Here is a 19,993-nt window from a genome sequence, read left to right as displayed (position 1 = left end):
CCACCTCCCAGGTTCAAGTGATTCTCCTACCTCAGCCTCCTGAGTAGCTGGGATTACAGGCATGTGCCACCATGCCCAGCTAATTTTGTATTTTTAGTGGAGATGGGGTTTCTCCATGTTGGTCAGGCTGGTCTAGAACTCCCAACCTCAGGTGATCCGCCCGCCTCAGCCTCCCAAAATGCTGGGATTACAGGCGTGAGCCACCGTGCCCAGCTGAAATTTATATTTTTTAAAAATCACATTAAAAAATTCAAAACAACCCCTAGAGAACTGGGATCACGGCTCACTTAACCCTCAATCAATTTCAATGTCTTACAATAGATAACTCAAGTGTTTGTGAATTAAATAAAATGAAATAACATACTACTGTAATCTCTATCTTGGTATTCTTTTTATGTTGCATCTACTCACTTTGCTTTCTTGAGTAAGGGTTTACCTTTCTAAAGGAAAGGGGAAAGGAAACTAATATTGTTCACCAAGTGCTCCCACTGTGTGTTGGGTACCCCTTATACATGATCTAATGTAATCTTCCCAAGTCCTGTGAGACAAAACTGTGAGATGGGTATTGTCAGCCCTGATTTATAGATAAGCAATCAAAGCAGAGTGAAAGCTTTTAAGACCATACAGTTTCTGGAGCAAGGACCTGAATCCAGGTCCATCTTACTTTGTAAAGTTCATGCTCTTTCCGCTACAACATAACTAACTACCGTGGTTTAGTAGTGGTCAAAAAGAAGCTACCCAAAAATGGCAGCTTCTATGTTTGCTCATTCTTCTAAATCTTTGATGGAAAACATTAATACAAATCAATGGGAACTAAATGAGCATTCTCAATTAAAAAAAAAAAAAAAGAAAAGAAACCCACATACAGGCTGCACATGTGAAAAGCCTGTATCTTTACACACACAGCCATCACGTGATAGTTAATTAGCCAGGAAACTACAGGTTTTTCTCTGCTAGAAAAGTATATGTTTCATCATGCTTTGAACTCTGCCTTATTATGAGCTCTGCTATGAAAACAATGTTTTATTTCCTATTGAGAGAATAGGCCAGGCATGAAGCATTGTTTTTGTAAGGCCTAACAGAATACTTTCTTTGTGAATCAAAGTTGTAGAATGAGTAGTTGGAAGATGGAGAATATCTTCCGCCATAATTAGCAAGCAACCATTTTAAGGGAGGCGAAGATTAAAATGGTGTGATTGCCTAGAACAAGCAGCACTGGATGTCGTGCTACAACCATCTTCTTAATAACCTGTCACCTTAAAAAAAGATTACAAACAAGCCGATAATAAAAAAAAAAAAAAAAGGTAAGGTGGAACAAATCCAGTCTGGATTTCCCTGCATATTTTTGTCACTACTTTGACTCTGAAACACACGAAGAAGATTCCCTTGAGAAAGGCATTAATATGTACCACTATTAAGATATAAAATGTCCACACACACAAACACACACACACACCCCTATAACACCACCTACAATCCTCAGGCTAGCAGAATAGCTTCAAGCATGTTCACATGATCTCTCAATGTGTTTTCTAGAATGAGTGATGAATAGACGACTACTAATTAGACCAAGAATAGTTAGCAAACTAATACCCCAAGTAGCTGCTGCTTCTACAGGGTACCAGTGAAACAGCCCCTCCACTAGAGAGTGTCTTAGGAAGTGCTCTAAAAGAAATCAAATCAACCTTCAAATGCACATAGGTGTCTCAAGTAGACTAAGAACAGAGAACTCCAGAGATTTCAGGAAAGTCTGATCATAAAAGTCGCATGTTTACTTAACCTACTAGGTATAGCTTTGATGTCTGAGTGCTAACACTATAGAGTTAAGACTGTTATTGGGAAGATAAGATAAACACATGAAAAAAGATACTGCATTATATTGGTAGGTATAGAGTAAGGTGATCAATAAGGTGGTAGAGACACTAAATGTGATAAGATAAGAGCTCAATAAAGCAGGGCAATTCCTCTGAGCTGGAAGGCTGAGAAGGGCTTCAGAGGCTTAAACAAGTCTTAAATGAAAGGCAGAATTCTCACAGGTAAGACTCCTAGAAAGGCCATTCCAAGAGTAGAAAGGCATGAGCCACTTAAAACACACTGGAGAGTTTGGAAGGCAGGGGACTGAGTATATGTGTTTAAAGAGAACAGAAGACCGGGCAGTTAGACTAGTTAGGCTAGGGCAAAGAAGGTTTACGAGAGGAGATAAGGTAGGGGATAGGTGTCTTAATGTTCTGTGTGCACTTTGAACCAGCGATCCCCCCCTACAAACGAATAAAGAAATAGTCATGGCTATGTGCATAGCTACAAGAGTTTTATAAAGTTTGTGGGAATCAGAAAGAGCTGAAATGCCCAACGATAATTAAAGTATGAAACACCTCTGTAATGAAATATTCAGCAGCTGAAAAAAAAAAACCCAGTATAGGATATTTTACAATATGGGGGCATATTTATAATACCTCTGTACAAAACTAAGTGGGGGAAGGTAGATTCCCAAACAGTAGATTTTATTTTTGTGAGGAAAAATAATATTCATATAAATTCTCACTGATACATGCATTCATATACATTGGAACATACACAAATACTAACAGCACTTACTTCTGAGTGGGAGGAAAATAGGCAACATTAATTTTTCTGCTTTTTGTTTGTCAGTAGTGCCTATATTTTCTGAAGCAAACATGGATAACATTGGTAGTAACAAAAAATAACAATAATGAAAGTTACTTAATGAAAAAGAGAAGAAAATGGAGCCTGGAAGTTCACTGGATACTCCCGTAACATTTGTATTTTATCCAGTAGGCATGAAGTTTGCAAAGAAACAGGGATCCTAAGTGGAATGCCAATATTTAAAGGTCAGAAGTAAAAGACAATAGAAATAGTTAAAAATTCAAAAGGCAAGTGGGGCTGTCCAAAGGAAGAGAGTTCTAGGCAAGGCACGGGCTCTGGGGTTTTGGGGAAGAAAGAAGCAATACCACTTCATCCAAGCACACCAAATGAAAACACACAGTGAGGCAGCTAGGAAAAGCCTGAAATCATCAGCACTATTTGCTCAGCCCCTACTGTGCATGAAGCACTTCGCGAAGTCTTTGAAAACCCACTATTATTCCAGTCTGTCCTAAATAAATACATTTATTAAAATAAGCTGAAAGTCCAAACCTCAGCTTTCCTCTGCAGTGACCTGCATAAACTACAGACTTAAACACATAATGTTACAGGAGAAGAGTGAATCTGACATTTAGGAAAGTTAATGGGTTACAACAGAACTTCAGACTTAAAAGTACTCTAACAGATTAAACAAACTGTTCAAAAGAATCAGTGTCAATACCACCGAGTATTAAGAGTAAATGCACAAATCAGATACCTGCTCACAGAACCCACTGGAAAAACCACATCAATTCACATGCAGGATATATCTGCTTTGTGTTCCAAGGTGATGCTATCATGACAGCAGCTGTAATAATGGCTCACTGTCAGTAATCATACAGTGGCTAACGAGGTGAGAGGTAGAAGGCAAACAAAAACATTTTAGAGTTATGATAAAATAAAAGCATCATGCACCTCCAACTGAAAGGGGAACTGCTGAATCAAGCCTCATTTTTATTTTATTTATTTATTTTTGGAGACAGGGTCTCACTGTGTTGCCCAGGCTGGAGTGCAGTGTGGGTTGCCCAGGCTGGAGTGTGGTGGTATCATCTTAGCTCACTGCAACCTTGAATTCCTGGGCATAAATGATTGTCCTGCCTCAGCCTCCTGAGCAGCTGGGGCTACAGTTGGGCATCACCAAACTCAGCTAATTTTTAAAAATTTTTTGCAGAGACAGGTCTCACTATGTTGCCCAGGTTCCTCTTGAACTCCTGGCCTGAAGCAATCCTCCCACCTAGGCCTTCGAGTGTTGGGGTTATAGGTGTGAGCCACTGTGCCCAGCCAGACCTCATTTTAAAAGCACATCTGAGGTACAGAGTCAGTGTTGCATTCTCAAAAGATATTTAAAAGACCATGGCGGTTGGGGCCAGGCGTGGTGGCTCATGCCTATAATCCAAGCACTTTGGGAAGCTGAGGCGGGCAGATCACGAGGTCAGGAGTTCAAGATCAGCCTGGCCAACATGGTGAAACCCCATCTCTACTAAAAATACAAAAATTAGCTGGGCATGGTGGCGCATGTCTGTAATCTCAGCTACTTGGGAGGCTGAGGCAGGAGAATCACTTGAACCCGGGAGGCGGAGGCTGCAGTCAGCCGAGATCGCACCACTGCACTCCTGCCTGGGTGACAGAGCGAACCTCCATCTCAAAAACAACAACAACAACAACAACAACAACAACATGGTGGATTAGTTGTGTTTGTCCTTCACAATAGACCCACTTCTATCACCAAATGCAATAGAATTACTGGTCCAAGTTTGGCAATCTAACAGTGATAATGAAAATTTATGAGCTTGTATGAAGCCAAGGCTGCATAAGACTTGCTTCCAGTCAATCCAAGGTACACAGCAAGAAACTAAAGGCATAGCAAGGAATAGGACCACAAATGAATTTATTCTTTCATCTTTTGATTATCTTCTCATCAGATGACGATCTCTACAGACAGTTCTTTGGGAAATTAACATTTCAAATTAATGAAGCTAAAACAAAATTATGAATTCGCTGTCTTATCCATCACGGTCTTTTTTTGTGGGGGCGTGGGGGAGGTGCAGACAAAGTTTCGCTCTTGTTGCCCAGGCTGGAGTGCAATGGCGCAACCTCAACACACTGCAACCTCCGCCTCCCGGGTTCAAGTGATTCTCCTGCCTCAGCCCCCCAAGTAGCTGGGATTATAGATGTATACTACCATGCCTGTCTAATTTTGTATTTTTAGTAGGAACGGGGTTTTACCATGTTGATCAGGCTGGTCTCAAACTCCTGACCTCAAGTGATCCACCTGCCTTGGCCTCCCAAAGTGTTGGGATCACAGGCGTGAGCCACTGTGCCCAGCCTCCATCATGGTCTTTTATCACAGATATGGCTGTAAAAAAAACAAAATGCCAGAAAAAATAGATAAAACAAAAACAAGAACAGCTTCAGTCCAAGAGAACAACATGATTAAACTATCACATATGATAATTTAGGGAAGACTTGCAGTTTTTATATTATTTGGTTGGAATAGCTTAAACAAACTCTCAGACACCAAGTTGGTCTTCAACTGTAGACCATTATTGAGGCAAAAATCAATTTGGGCAAGCCCTATCCTAAGTGCTAGAGTAAAAAAACTAGAGGAGCTACAGAAGCTCAAAAGGCACAACATTGATTGATATTGAGGCACAGTAGCTGCCATATTAATTAACAACGATGTTCATTAGATACTAGTCTACACTTAATATTACTGTGTATAAAAACAAACAAAAAAATAGGTACCTAAACTTCCGGGAGTGTAGTAGAATATTTTCCCCTTTTTTGCTCCTACTTATAAAAAGGCCAAGGCCAAACAGCTCTAGAGAAGAGTCCAGTAGTTTTGCTAATGTCATGTCGTACCTGGAGGATGCCAAGCCAGCTCCTTAGAGTTCTGGCCATGCATAATGGATCACTGGGGCCTTTCTCTAGAATCTACTCCTATTCTGGCTCTAGGATTCTTAGTAAAAATGAGCTCCTGCAATATAAATGAGTTAAATGGTATAAAAAAATCACCTCAGCCGGGCATGGTGGCTCACCCCTGTAATCCCAGCACTTTGGTAGACCAAGGTGGGCAGATTACGAGGTCAGGAGATCGAGGCCATCCTGGCTAACAAGATGAAGCCCCGTCTCTACTAAAATACAAAAAAATTAGCCAGACGTGGTGGCGCGCACCTGTAGTCCCAGCTACTCGGGAGGCTGAGGCAGGGAAATTGCGTGAACCCAGGAGGCAGAGGTTGCAGGGAGCTGAATCCAGCCTGGTGACGAGCAAAACTCCATCTCAAAAAAAAAAAAAAATCACCTAAAGTGCATCCTAAGATGAGTAACCATGATGGTGAGGGATTCTGAAAGCACATCTTAGGGAAGAACTGAAAAGAGAGGCCTGAAGACAGAAGGAAAAAGAGGAGAAAACAATGTTCATGAAGGCCCCTTCCAGCCTGACAATTCCATGAAGAGTTTCAGAAAAGCATGAGTTTACCTTTTTCATACATTGTATCCTAGAGGTAAATACTGGTAGCCTGGATACTAAAAATAGCACAGAAAGTTCCAATTTCACTTTTTTTCTACTTCTGCCCTGACATCTCCAAATGGAAAAGTAGGAATAAATTCCAAAATTCTACAAACTTCTCTTCAGTTGATAGTTCATCTTCAGTCCATCATCAGAAGAAATGAACCTGGAATTCTAAGAAGCATTCTTGGCTGCAGGAAACACTAGAAAATCCTCAGGTCAACAGAAATTCCAAATAAAAGGGTCTCAACTTGGATTGTGCCTTCATGAGTGATGGCAGTATAAGTACTTGGGCAGCAGTATCAATGACCAGCTGTTGATTGGCTCAGACTTGGTTAGATTTCACAAAGACCTCTTTTCTAGCAGGAGAAGCTGAGATGGCTGAGTGTAGACAGCATAAATGAATGTTACTTATTTGAGCCACTTTTACTCACTCATTCTACCACTATTGCAAGGCAGTATTCAACTATTTGATTAGATGGTCAAGCCAAAATTTAAATTTCAAATGAAATGAATAATCTTATTCCTTATGTATTATAACCATATGTATTCCTAGTTTCTTAGAAAACATACTGGGTTGGACACAGTGGCTCACACCTGTAATCCCAGCACTTTGGGAGGCCAAGGCGGGTGATCACTTGAGTTTAGGAGTTTGTGACCAGCCTGGCCAACATCGTGAAACCCTGTCTCTACTGAAAAAATACAAAAATTAGCTGGGCATGGTGGCGGGCACCTGTAATCCCAGCTACTCGGGAGGCTGAGGCAGGAGAATTGCTTGAACCCAGGAAGCAGACGTTACAGTGAGCGAAGATCACACCACTGCACTCTAGCCTGGGCAACAGAGTGAGACCCTATCTCAAAAAAAAAAAAAAAAAAAAAAAAGAAAGAAAGAAAGAGAGGAGATATACTGGTAATAAGCTGTTCTAAAACTTTGAATATCTTGGATGCTGATTCTTGTACTCCATTAAAAGTCCTTTGGGTTGTCACGTTATAATGGCATGAGGCAATCTCTTGAAGAGTCATGTGGGTACTTGGAGAGTATCTCCTCCAGTGTTAATTGGGCTATGATGAAATTCTTTAAAGAATGCATGGTTAACACAATATTGTCAGAGAGAAAATCCTTTGCAAAGTATCTTTACAAATCTTTGATAAGTCTCGTATGTAATTAGTTTCTATGTTGAACTTAAGGATACTATAAAGGCCAAATTATTATTATTATTTTTTGAGACAGAGTCTCACTCTGCTGCCCAGGCTGGAGTGCAGTGATGTGATCTCTGCTCACCACAACCTCCGCCTCCTGGATTCAAGCGGTTCTCCTGCCTCAGCCTCCCGAGTAGCTGGGACTACAGGCACATGCCACCATGCCTGGCTAATTTTTATATTTTTAGTAGAGATGTCCAGGCTGATCTCGAACTCCTGACCTTGTGATCCACCCGCCTTGGCCTCCCAAAGTGTTGGGATTACAGGCGTGAGCCACTGCGCCTGGCCCAAATTCGTTTTAGTTAGGAGGCTGTTCTGTAAGGATTCTTCATGATATTCATGAATAGTATAGTGCAACAATATATTATTTAAGAAACTTCCCAAGTTGCAGTGTTAAGAAAAATAGTAGACTTAGGCCAGCAATCCAAGCAACAAATACCTTCAAAAGACTCTTTAATGTACTTACAAAATTTAAATCTAGAAAGGAAGGAAGGATTGTCCCAGTAAGAAGGATGTCTTCCAATCCTAATAAATTCATTAGCAGTGAAAAGTCTCTATGACAAGATGTCAGCATTTAGCATGCTTCTTACAGACATTTATATTGTTTTCTTCAACAAAAAGTGAGAATCCTTCCCATGTCCATATCTCAGGAAGCTGCCTGACATATCAAACTCAAAAGTGATCTGAAACAACCATTTGCAATACAAGGCCTCCGGAAACTCCAAGCAAAAACTACAGCTAATTTTTAACTAAGAATATTTGAGAGATCCTATACAACTGGCCACTTATGGCTCAGCTTATTTTGACAGAATTTTCAGGAGGATAAAAGTTTATAAAATATAAATATATATTAATATATAATATATAAAATGTTTATGTTATATAGTATATATTACATACATTTACTTGAAATAAATATCTATTAAAATAATAGTCATATATAATATGTATTTATATATGTACAGATAAACAAGCAAAAACCTGAAGGACTTTTATAATAGTTTTCTATTGAGGGAGACAATAATGAGAGTAAACCCTGTTCTAAATTACTAGAATGTGTGTGCGATTAGGGAAATTCAAAAGGGACAAATAAGCTAACCTTGTACCACACAGCTCCCTATCATACAGAACCTGCTTCTGATAATAATAATGTAGTAATAATACCACTTTAGACTTCAATATCACGAATGTTTCCATAGACATTAACTAATTTGTTCTCAGTTGGTCTTCTCAAAAATCCAATGAGAAACAGCCAGGTACATATTATTGCCCATTTTAGACAAAACAAAGCTGAATGTATAAACAATATATCATTTAAGAAACTTCTCAAGTTGCAGTGTTATGGAAAATGGCAGAGTGAAACCAGCAATCCAAGGTAAAATATAAACAACAAATACCTTCCAAAGACTCTTTAATATACACATAAAATTTAAATCTACTTTGAGCCATTTGGTTGAACAGTTGTGTTCTTTTCATGTCACCTTAGAGTTGTATAATAATATTTTACTTTATCTCTGCAGCAATGATCTGAGTACAGATATTTTATTTTACATTTGAAAATCTCGTATTTTATCATTTTTTGTTGCTGAGAATTAAGAATTCATTGCTCTCATTAATATAATAAAATTTATTTCTCTTCATTGAAACAAAACAAAACAAACAAAAAATATATACACATAAAATTTAAATCTAGAAAGGAAGGAAGGATTGTTCCAGTAAGAGGCATGTCTTCAAATCCTAATAAATTTATGAGAGCACTCAGGTGAAAAATCATACAGTGTCTTCCAGTGACTCTTCCTGTGGTGACAGATCTACATGTAGAGCCAAGATTCTCTTGACAGCCCACCCTCTGCTCTTTTAACCCCACCATGCTGTTGACTCCCAAAAAGTGCAGTGAAAGTCCCAGCAACAGCCGAAAGGGGGAAGCTACTCTTTCTCAATTTGATGGGACAGATTTAGAAACAGAAATTGAACTGAGGGAACCCCCATCATTAAATTCAGCCAGACCCCCACACATAATCTTTGGGTCTTTTTTTCTCAATTTCAGCTCAGACTCCTCTATCTTTTCTTTCTCTTTCTAAAGGCACATTTGGAGATGAAACCATTCATAACTGCCCATCCACAGACAGTTTGTGGCAGCATAATTGACAATGAGTCTGCTGCAAAAAAATGAAAATGCTGTTTTAATAACCTTGGCCTAAAATACACTCTGTTGTATGCCTCAAAGGGCTTCAATAAAAAGTCAACCTGTAGAGACATATTTTCTTGGCTTAAACAACAATCCAAAGCATATAAATGTAGTCCAACTATAATGACATATTTATAGGCCAATAAAGCTTACACTGCAGCTTTCATACTTCGCTTAAAGGAACTCTGTAAGAATCAGTGTTACATAAAATAATTTGATTTTTTTTTCAAACTATAGCCCAAGGAATAAAAAATGCAAGTTTGCTATGTTTAACTGATAGTGTTTATATTCCTTACTTGCTAAAAATTTTGTAAAATGAAATAATTCTTCATTTGACTACTTTCAACTGCCATACCAAATATGGGTATCAAGTCCACTTTATTATAAAAGCTAAGTACTGTAATTCTAAAGACAAAAATAAATAACTAGAGGCTTGTGTGGTGAATGATTTAATCAACCCAATTCTTCTGGAAAAACAGGTTCTTGCTTATGAATAATACATTCCTTAACCCTCCTATTTTAACATAGTTATTTTTCTTTATTTTTTTATAAACTTCAGTATGAAACAGTCTGAAAGAAGGTAAAATATCTCACTGAGTAAAGTCATAATTTGCATTGGTTTCATATTGAACTTTCTTTCTTTGAAAAGGACAAAGAGGAGGGAAGAGAATGAATGCACTTTACCACATCTCAGAAGTGTTTTTTAAGATTATTAGTTTTTCCACTATCCAGATATGTAGTTTTAGTCATCAACCATTAAGAGTCTTAAACGAAAACTCTAGAGAGTTTTAAAAAGCAGAAAGATGACATCCTCAAATATTGTCTAAATGTGCTCCCTCAAGGGGGAAGGGGATAAAAAAAATGAAAGAGTTGTGATTTGAATCAGAGCATTTATTGGAAGCTGCCATGTGGGGCAGAGTTTCTCTTTGTGGAGTATTAATTTGTTGGCAGACACACATTTGTGAGAACATTCTTGTTTTTTTTTTTTTTTTTTTTTTTACTATTCAGAGAGAGACAGGAAGTGACACAAACTGGAATTAAAGGGAACTTACTCTACCTAAACACTAAGCAAGAAAAGTTCTTTAATGAGCTTTTATATTTTAAAATCCCTTCTCTAAGAACCAATCTAATTATTTTGTTATTATTGATGTTTTAACATCATGAAATAACTCAGTTAAAAAACGATAACATGTTGTAGTTTTACTTTATCCATAGAAAGGTGAGATCTTTCCGTTCTTTGCTTACTTCCACCAGAAAAAAAGGGGGGGTCTCAAATAATCTCACAGTTCATCTTCTTTCTTTGGTAAGAACAATGAGGAGTTGGAAGGGTTCTACAGAAGGAAAAACCTAATAAGTGTGTGAATTTCCATTAACAATGCGGTATTGGAGGTGGTTTCAGTGTGACCAACAGAAAAGAAGATAAGAAAACCACTGTGGAGAAAGAAAAGTACAGACAACAAATATTTTGATGTTATAGAAGAGGCTGAAGAGAAAGTTGCAGGGACAGGAATGTGTACAGAAAATGACACCCCCTATCTCCTCAATATAAATCCTGACAATGTAGACTTACAAACCTTAGATCAGGCAGATAATGGAAACTCATTACATTAAGGAAAGTTTTTGTTTCTCTTTCCACATTATTACAACACAGTGTGCATTCCAATTACAAAAGCTATTTGTCTCAAATTCCCCACAGTTCATAGCAACTGAGTAGAATTTCAAGGCCCTAAATTCTATCCTTAAAGGGGTATTTTACAATAAAAATTTGTTAAGTACATGGTGTTTCTTGTTCCCCAGGGGAGAGCCTCCCAATCAACTCTCCTGTTGATCATTTCCCCTTCTTCAGCACTAATCATAAAGCTGTCTCCAAAATGAGACCAAAACAAACAAACAAACAAACAAAATCAGAGTCAACCTAATAACCTTTTTTGTTTTGTTTTTGAGACAGAGTCTCGCTGTTGTCGCCCAGGCTGGAGTGCAAAGGCGCAATGATTTCGGCTCACTGCAACTTCTGCCTCCCAGGTTCCAGCAATTCTCCTGCCTCAGCCTCCCAAGTAGCTGAGATTACAGGCTGCTGCCATCGCACGCGACTAATTTTTGTATTTTTAGTAGAGACAGGGTTTTACCAGGTTGGCCAGGCTGGTCTTGAACTCCTGACCTCAGGTGATCCACCTGCCTTGGCCTCCCAAAGTGCTGCGATTACAGGCGTGAGCCACCACGCCCGGCCAGGAACCTTTTTATCAATACACATTCCTTGGCCTTTCCTTAGTCCTACTGAATGAAGAATCTAGAAAAGCTGGTCTCAGTAATTAGTATTGTTTTTTAAATTTCTTTTATGAGTCTAATAAGCAACTAAATTTAAAAACCACTCATCTAGATTTTCCAGGCCAAACCACCTTCCAGTACTGTGAATATTCACTATAAACCAATTTCTTCTGGAATCAACTGCAAAAAGGCAGAACATGGACCTTCTTTTTTTTTTAGAATCTAGGAGGATGAACGTCTTATTTCTTTGGGTGGAATTAAGAAATTAGACTTATTTTCCTGTTCATTAATAAATTATCCATTTTAAACACAATTTTAAACATAAACCTTGCTATAAATACTCTTGTTTATATGTGTGACATCAAGCTTAACCATCTACACATCCTTTTGTCCCCTGTGGGTTTCCTGTTTAATTTTTTATTAGTAACAGTATATTCCATAACACACACACAAAATTAAACAAACAAAAGAAAGGTTTTAATGTTAAGGAAAACATAAGACAATGGCAATACAACTTAGATCATACATTAGGAAAGTAACACAACAGATTTATTATTCAGCATTACTGCAAGTCATAAGACTAGTCATTGTGTGTTCACAAAACTGGGGGGTGTAACAGTATATATAGGAAGACTATTAAAAACTCTTTGGCTTTAGAAGGAAAACCACTAGTTTAATAATTTTCTTTAAATGTGCAGGTGACAATCAGGCTGCCATATCCAAAATGTTACTGTCTGACATCAACCAAAAGATGCCAGGAAACTGTTGATAGTTAAACTCAAACTGCAAGAAAATATTAATGCTATTCCCAAAACACAGCACAGCTCATCACAAACCAGAGTCACATGAAAGCCACAGTCAGTTACTGGTGTTATTCAGTCACTTTATGCCAATTAAAATAAATTGCCTAGGTTTGTTGTAATAGTTAAGTTCTGGGTTTAAAAAAAAACAACAGGAAGTTGTCACATTAAGGCATAAAATAGGACTGCAAAAATCATCATTGTGCGCAAATGAAAGAAAAAGATGCCTTAATATGTTAAAATGCAGTTCCTCTTTGCCTAAAGAGGAAATAACTAGTCTAAATCAGAGGTCAACAATTTTTGTCTTGAGCAATGCTAGGAGAATAAATCAGTGAATGACATGGGAATACAAACAGAAGGAAAAAAAAAAGCAATGAAGGGACACAAAATGTCACTGGAGAAGAAAGTGTTAAGAAAAAGCAATAGAATTAATTATGGAGCCCCTCCTTTATGCCAGTCAATGTGCTCTGCCCTTTCTATCTCACATCTCACAATAACCCTGTAAAGTCCCCTTATTTTTTAGATGGGGAAACTGAGGCTTAGAAGTTAAATTATTTGCCTAAGGCCACACAGCCAAGTAAGCAGCAGAGTTAGTATGCAAACACCAATCAGCATAACTTCTCCAAAGCCCAAGTTCTCCTTTAAACTTACAGTGGAAGAGGGAAGGAAGCAAAAAAAAAAAAAATATATATATATATACACACACACACATATATATATATATAGTTGATGGTACCACTGAACACTAAGAGATCAAGCAAACCTATGCCATTGGTTGCCAACCAGTGGATCCCCTGGCTTGACATTGTTCTCTTGCTCCACATTGAGGAACTCATCCCTTTTCCTCAGTTTGTTTTCCACTCAATGTAAAACATGAAATTGGGACATGGTGTTAATAGATGTCATACTACATACTTATAGTAAGTATTTAAACTCTTTATTAATTCAATTTTAGGTGCTCTAATTAAATTGTATGCCTTGACATCACACTGAAAGTTGTTTAGAACCACTGTATCACCCCAGCACAAGGGTCCACACATAAAAGGTCCTTTGATCCAACAGGTAACACTCATCCCTTACCCATCCAGTCATCTCTCCATCCATATTCTTAGGCCCATTTGAGGTTAAAGAAATTTGAAATACATTTATATATAAATGATAGCGTTTCCAGAAAAATCTACAACCGAAAAGTTACTATATACACCCACACATTAGATTTAAAAGTACGAGCCATATTTACCCAGGTCTGCCTTCTCCTTGAGAACGTCTTTGAAGTTGAGTCCACTGTTTAGGGTTGACTGCCTGTACTTCAGCAGAGCTTCCTTCTGTCCATTCCTTCCCAAGGCCTCAGTTTTCACTGGTCCAGTGTGAAGGCCACATCTCCACTTGGAGAAATCAGAATGTACCCACTTGACCAGATCTTCAAGCTTCACAATCACCTTTTCGGAAACAGCAATGACTTCATCCTACAAGAGGTGGTTGGGGAAGAACAAAAACCGTTATTTATAGGTTTGAGGGAAATGATCCATTCTCCACAAGGCCCATCTGAAATGCCATGTGAGTGATTTAACCTAATGCAAGGAGACTGTGTGCATTCTGGTGACACAGAATCGTTAGTAACTCACTTCATTTCAATGGTTTTTCACTGCTAGTTGTTTAGTTAAGGAATAATTTCTATGTTTGTTATACAATTAGAAAGTATCCAAAAATAGGACAGTAATTCTAATAGCCATTTTTAATGTTGGTTGCCCAAGTTCACACTCTACCTAGCTGACCACTTGGGTGAAAGCTAGTTTTTAGGTGTAATTAATTGCAAATGTAAAAAGTGAAAGCTAGATGACTAATGGTGAGCCTGTCTCTACATAAATGGTCTAAGTAAATCTGGGATTCTTGGAACTCTGACTCACCCCCAAATTCCTATGTTTATGGTACATTTTCCCTTGGCTTATACACAAATATTGAATTTAACTTTTGTCCTAAAAATTAAATAAAACTGTGATGTAATCCCAAAAGAAATACTTCATAAATGTTATGTGCTTCCCACTGAAAGAAACTTACACATTCTCATGTTTCTCAAAAACTTTGTAAGCTGAGAAATGAACTGATTTTTTCTTTTAATACATATGTGGTAGGGGGTGAGAGGGTGAGTGAGGAAAAAGTCTTTGAATTTAAGAAAAGTAGTTGAAATGTAAGTTTCTCCTCTGGATCATAAATTTGAATGTTAAGCAACTCTAATTGCTTCTAGGAAACAACCAACTTTTCTGACTCAGAATTAATTCAGCAAGATATTTAATAGACATCCATACATGGAACAAAGGGAGGCCCCTTCACCCGAAGATTCTTTGGAAAAGGCTCAAGAAGATCATCTCACTGGCTTTTAAGTTAAGTTATTTAAGCATTTGACATTTCAACTTGAACTGACTTCTTTCATTTCTTTTATTTCACATTTCTGAAGAAAGCTTGGCTGTGAAAACCCCTAAGCTTACAAAATCTTAGAAATATTTTTGACAAACAACAACAGGAAGATGTCTCAAAGCTATTAAACAAAAGGAATTTGCAACTGATTTTGGCTAATTTTGCTGTTAAACATGACTTTTTCCTCCTCCCCAAACATGACTTTTTCCTCCTCCCCCTGCCCCACCGACACACACACACACACACACACACACACACACACACACACACTTCTCCAATTCGAACAAAAAAAGGTTATTAGGATAAGCTTCACATAATAAGAAGCCCTGGGTTGAGGTTTTTTTTTTTTTTCTTTTGATGTTTTAAGGTAGAATCTAAAATTTCAATTTTCCTCATTGAGTTCCAAGCTGCTTCTGAGAAGAAAGTCTATTAGGCAGCAGCAGAGTAACAAATACTCTATCAAAAATGAAAAGTAAAACTTCAGTAATGGAATCCTTTCCCTTATCATGATTAAATATGAACTACCACTAAATGGGAGACAAAGTGGAAACTGTGTTTTTATCATGTGCTCAAGAAAAAATATGAGTACTTTATAAACAATGGGGCCCATTACAAAGTACCATTTCAACGGATGATTTCTCTCAAATTCACTACACCATCCTCTTGAAATAAAAGATCCGTACTTGTCATGCATTTTATAGCTATTTCATGGTGATTATTAAATGTCAGAATAAAGTCAGGCTAGATGTTGTTTCAAAGCATATGGGAACAGCTTCTGGACAGGGGACACCAGAAATCAAGTTTAGAATGTACTGGAAAATAATTAGGTGTATCAGTCTCAACATTAGTAAAGATAGAATTTGGCAACGTTTTGACTAAATACGGTTTCCCAGAAGAGACAAGTTTGTAGATGAGTGTTATTTTCAAATAGCTCTCTGATCAAATGATTATCATTTCAATTACTAGTTGCTTCAGATCTTTTCCAAGAAATGGCATGACTATCTCTGGATGGCTTACAACACCCTCCAAACAAATAAGTTATTAACCAAGAGAAAATACTATCCTTATGATGTCATTAATGAATAAACCCATCTTTTATGAGTCAGTCTATAGGTTTTGTCCTCCCTTTTTCTCCCTCTTTCAAACAGATCTTTCATGAATATACACACACACACATAAAAACAAATGCAGGAATTCACATAAACATGAATAAGCCATAAACCCAAGTTTGGCTTCATTGTGAAACCACCAGTATGTTTTACTGTGGATTCACAGAGAAACTGGCCCTGCAACATTGTCAAACGCCATAGAAGGAAATCTGATAAGGAGAGGGGGGGAAACAAGCCAACACCCCCCTTCCACCACAAGAAAACAAAAACTAGCCAACATATATATAGAAAATGTCTCAGGAAACGTTACTTTGTGCACACAATGGCATAAATCACATGTTCGCATTTACTATTCTGAGCAAGTGCTGACTAAAGTTCCTAATACTCACCATTCTTGGGCAAGTCTCTATGTCTAAGAAAAGAATTTCAATAAGCTCATCTCATGATTACATTAGCTCTCTGCAAACTGAGAATTAGCACTGGATAAATATTGCTGATTTACTCTAATACAACACAAAAGGAACACAAAGAAATACACTTTGTTATTCCATTAATGTACCTTGGCTTTTCAATTAACCCAGCTCTTAATCAATATTTATGTAAGCTGTGTTGAGCCATGTTCTAAGTCCTTATCCCCTTTCGTCATTGTTTTAAACTGCCTATTTCTGTCATTTGGATTTAGTTTCTACCATTGTACAAAAACAGCTCATTTAATCATGAATCCTCTAAGTTAAGAGGAGCTCATCCAGTCAAGAAGTCACAAACCAGTCAGCCCATGTGCATGGCGGGCCCTTCCGAGTGTTCTAAAACTTGGGAAACTTTACGCAAAAATACCCAGACCTCAATCTTCTCTCATAAAATAAAATAAAGGCCAAAAAAATAAAAATAAAAAATAGTTGAAACTGATAGAAGCTGCCTTCTTCAGACAAGATGTAAAATCCCCACCACTCCCTATTGCATTGTGTTCAGTCCAGTTTTCCCTAAACTATCTGGCCCCCACGGGCACCAGACATTTAAACTTGTAACATTGATTTAGTTCACCTTTCTCATGTTACTGATGAGGACAGTGAGGTTCAGTGACATGTCCAAGAACCAAATGACGGCAGGACTTGAACAAAGATCCAGGTTTCCTATGTGCCAAGACCGCATCTTGGACTCTGCAGCCAGATTGCTTGGGTTCAAATTCCAGCCCCGGAATTTACTTGCTGTGGAAGACTGAGCAACTTCTTCAACCTGCTTGTACTTCAAAGTTTTTTTTTTTTTTTTTTTTTTTTTTTGTAGAAAGACAGTATAATAATTCTGTCTGCCTTGTACAGCAGTAATTGTCAGGACTCAATGGGTTGATACAAATGAAGTAGCATGTCAGAATTAGCTATCATGATCATTGTTATTTCTTCTCTACGTTGGTGTTTTCCAAACAGTGGCATGCAGAGATGATTTTAGATGGTTCACAGGTAAACGTTTAATTTAATTAAATTAATTTATTTATTTGAGACGGAGTCTCACTCTGTCGCCCAGGCTGGAGTCAGTGGCACGATCTCAGCTCACTGCAACCTCTGCCTCTCTGGTTCAAGCGATTCTCCTGCCTCAGCCTCCTGAGTAGCTGGAATTACAGGTGCCCGCCATCACGCCTGGCTAATCTTTTGTACTTTTAGTAGAGATGGGGTTTCGCCATGTCGGCCAGGTTGGTCTTGAACTCCTGACCTCTGGTGATCTGCCCGCCTTGACCTCCCAGGGTGCTGGGATTACAGGCATAAGCCACCGCACCCGGCCCAGAAATAAACTTTTAAAACATATATTAAGTTTTTCATTGCTTATTTGTATTGTATTTACTATTTATGGGAAGGTGGCACTGGTTTTCTATTTATAGGAGATATAGCAAGTTTCCTCTTTAAATAAATTTAAGTTAAAAAAAAAAAGGGCCAATTTGAACATAGGCATTAAGTAAACACAGAGAACATGTGGATATAGCCAGGAAAATAAAAGTCAAGATGCTATGAAAATAAAATTCGGAACAATGTGTTATATCACTGGTTTTCAAAGTGGGTTCAGAAACCCTTGGGAATCCCTGAGACCATTTCAGATGGTCCACAGGGTCAAAACAATGATCCTAAAACTACTAAGACATTACTGGTTTTTTTCACTCTCATCCTCTTTCAAGTGTATATATAGTAGGGTTTTCCAGAAACGATGTGACATGTGATATCACAACAGAGTGAATGCAGAAGGAGATATGAGAACTCAGCTCTCTATATAAAGCTAGACAGTAAAGAGATTTACAACAAATGTAAAACAATGCCACTGTTCTTACTTTTTTGTTGTTTCTGAAAATATGGTTAACTTTCATAAAAAGTGTGTTACATTTACATAATGAGTTTATATTTCTATTTAATTTTATTTTTGAATTAACTTACAGTAAAATTTCCTTTTTTGGTGTACAGTTCTGCGAATTTTAACACATGGATAGATTCATATAACTACCACAACTATATTGTTAGGATACAGACTAGTCCCTCACCCTCAAAATCCCTCATATTAATTCTTAGTAGTCACCCTCTCCCACCACTCCCCACCAGCTCCTGGCAACTACTGATTTGTTCTTGCTATAGTTTTTTCTTTCCTAAAATGTCATGTAAATTGAATCATACAGTACAAAATCTTTGAGGCTGCTTCTTAAAACAGCCTTAAAGAATAATACCTTTGAGATCCATCCATCCATGTCCCTGCTTGTATCAATAGCTTATTCCTTTCTGCAGAGTTCTTATGTATCCATGGTATGTTCGTGTCCCAAAGTTTGTTTATCCACACACTGACTGAGGGACATCTGGGTTGTTTCAATTTTGGTGATTACAAACAGAGCTACTATAAATTTCCATGTACGGGCATACCTCTTTTTATTGTGCTTCACTTTACTGCACTTCACAGATATTGCATTTTTTACAAATTGAAGGTTTGTGGGAAGCAAGTTTTGCCAAGCAAGTCTATCGGCCCCATTTTTCCAACAGGAGGTGCTCGCTTTGTGTCTCCAGGTCACATTTTGGTAATTCTTGTGATATTTCAAAACTTGTCATTATTGTTATATCTAGTATGTTGATCTGTAATCTTCTTTTTTTTTTTAATCAGAGTCTTGCTCTGTTGCCCAGGCTGGAGTGCAATGGTGCAATCTCGGCTCACTGCAACCTCTGCCTCCCGGATTCAGACGATTCTCCTGCCTCAGCCTCCTGAGTAGCTGGGATTACAGGCATGTGCCACCATGCCCAGCTAATTTTTGTATTTTTAGTAGAGATGGGGTTTCACCATGTTGGTCATGCCAGTCTCGAACTCCTGACCTCGTGATCCACCAGCCTCAGCCTCCCAAAGTGCTGGGATTACAGGTGTGAGCCACCGCCTCCAGCCGATCAGTGATCTATTGTAATTGGAGATGCCACAAACCATGCTGATATAAGGTAGCAAACTTCATTGACAACTGTTTTGTGTTCTGACTGCTCTACTGACCTACCTTTTTCCCCAGTCTATCTCCTTCTCCTCCGGCCTACCTATTCCAAAAGACTCAACAATAATGGGCTAATTAATAACCCTACAATGGCCTGTAAGTGTTCAAGTAAACGTAGGAGTCCCATGCCTCTCCCTTTAAATCAAAAGCTAGAAATAATTAAGCTTAGTGAGGAAGGCATGCCAAAAGCCAAGAGAGGCTGAAAGCTAGGCCTCTTGCGCCAGTTAACCATGTTGTGAATGCAAAGGAAAAGCTCTTAAAGGAAATTCAAAGCACTACTCCAGTGAACATACAAATGATAAGAAGGCAAAACAGACTTACTGCTGATATGGAGAAAGTTTTAGTGGTCTGGGTAGAAAGATCAAACAGGCCACA

The 19,993-nt window shown here is 38.1% G+C and overlaps 1 protein-coding gene across 3 annotated transcripts in view; it reads right to left on the bottom strand.

Moving 5' to 3' along the window:
- The window catches only part of ARID5B (AT-rich interaction domain 5B), a 195,221-nt gene that overhangs the window by 143,785 nt on the left and 31,443 nt on the right, over positions 1-19,993 (bottom strand). For all 3 annotated transcript variants that reach the window (XM_032138093.2, XM_032138076.2, XM_032138102.2), the window contains one exon: positions 13,842-14,067. In XM_032138093.2, the coding sequence (XP_031993984.1) occupies positions 13,842-14,067 (226 nt within the window). The remainder of the gene's footprint in view (positions 1-13,841; positions 14,068-19,993) is intronic.

The sequence above is a fragment of the Hylobates moloch genome, unplaced genomic scaffold (genome assembly GCF_009828535.3).
Source record: "Hylobates moloch isolate HMO894 unplaced genomic scaffold, HMol_V3 SCAFFOLD_3, whole genome shotgun sequence".
Lineage (NCBI taxonomy): Eukaryota > Metazoa > Chordata > Mammalia > Primates > Hylobatidae > Hylobates > Hylobates moloch.
Note: the sequence above shows the minus strand (reverse complement) of the source record. Positions and strands in the feature narration are given on the sequence as shown.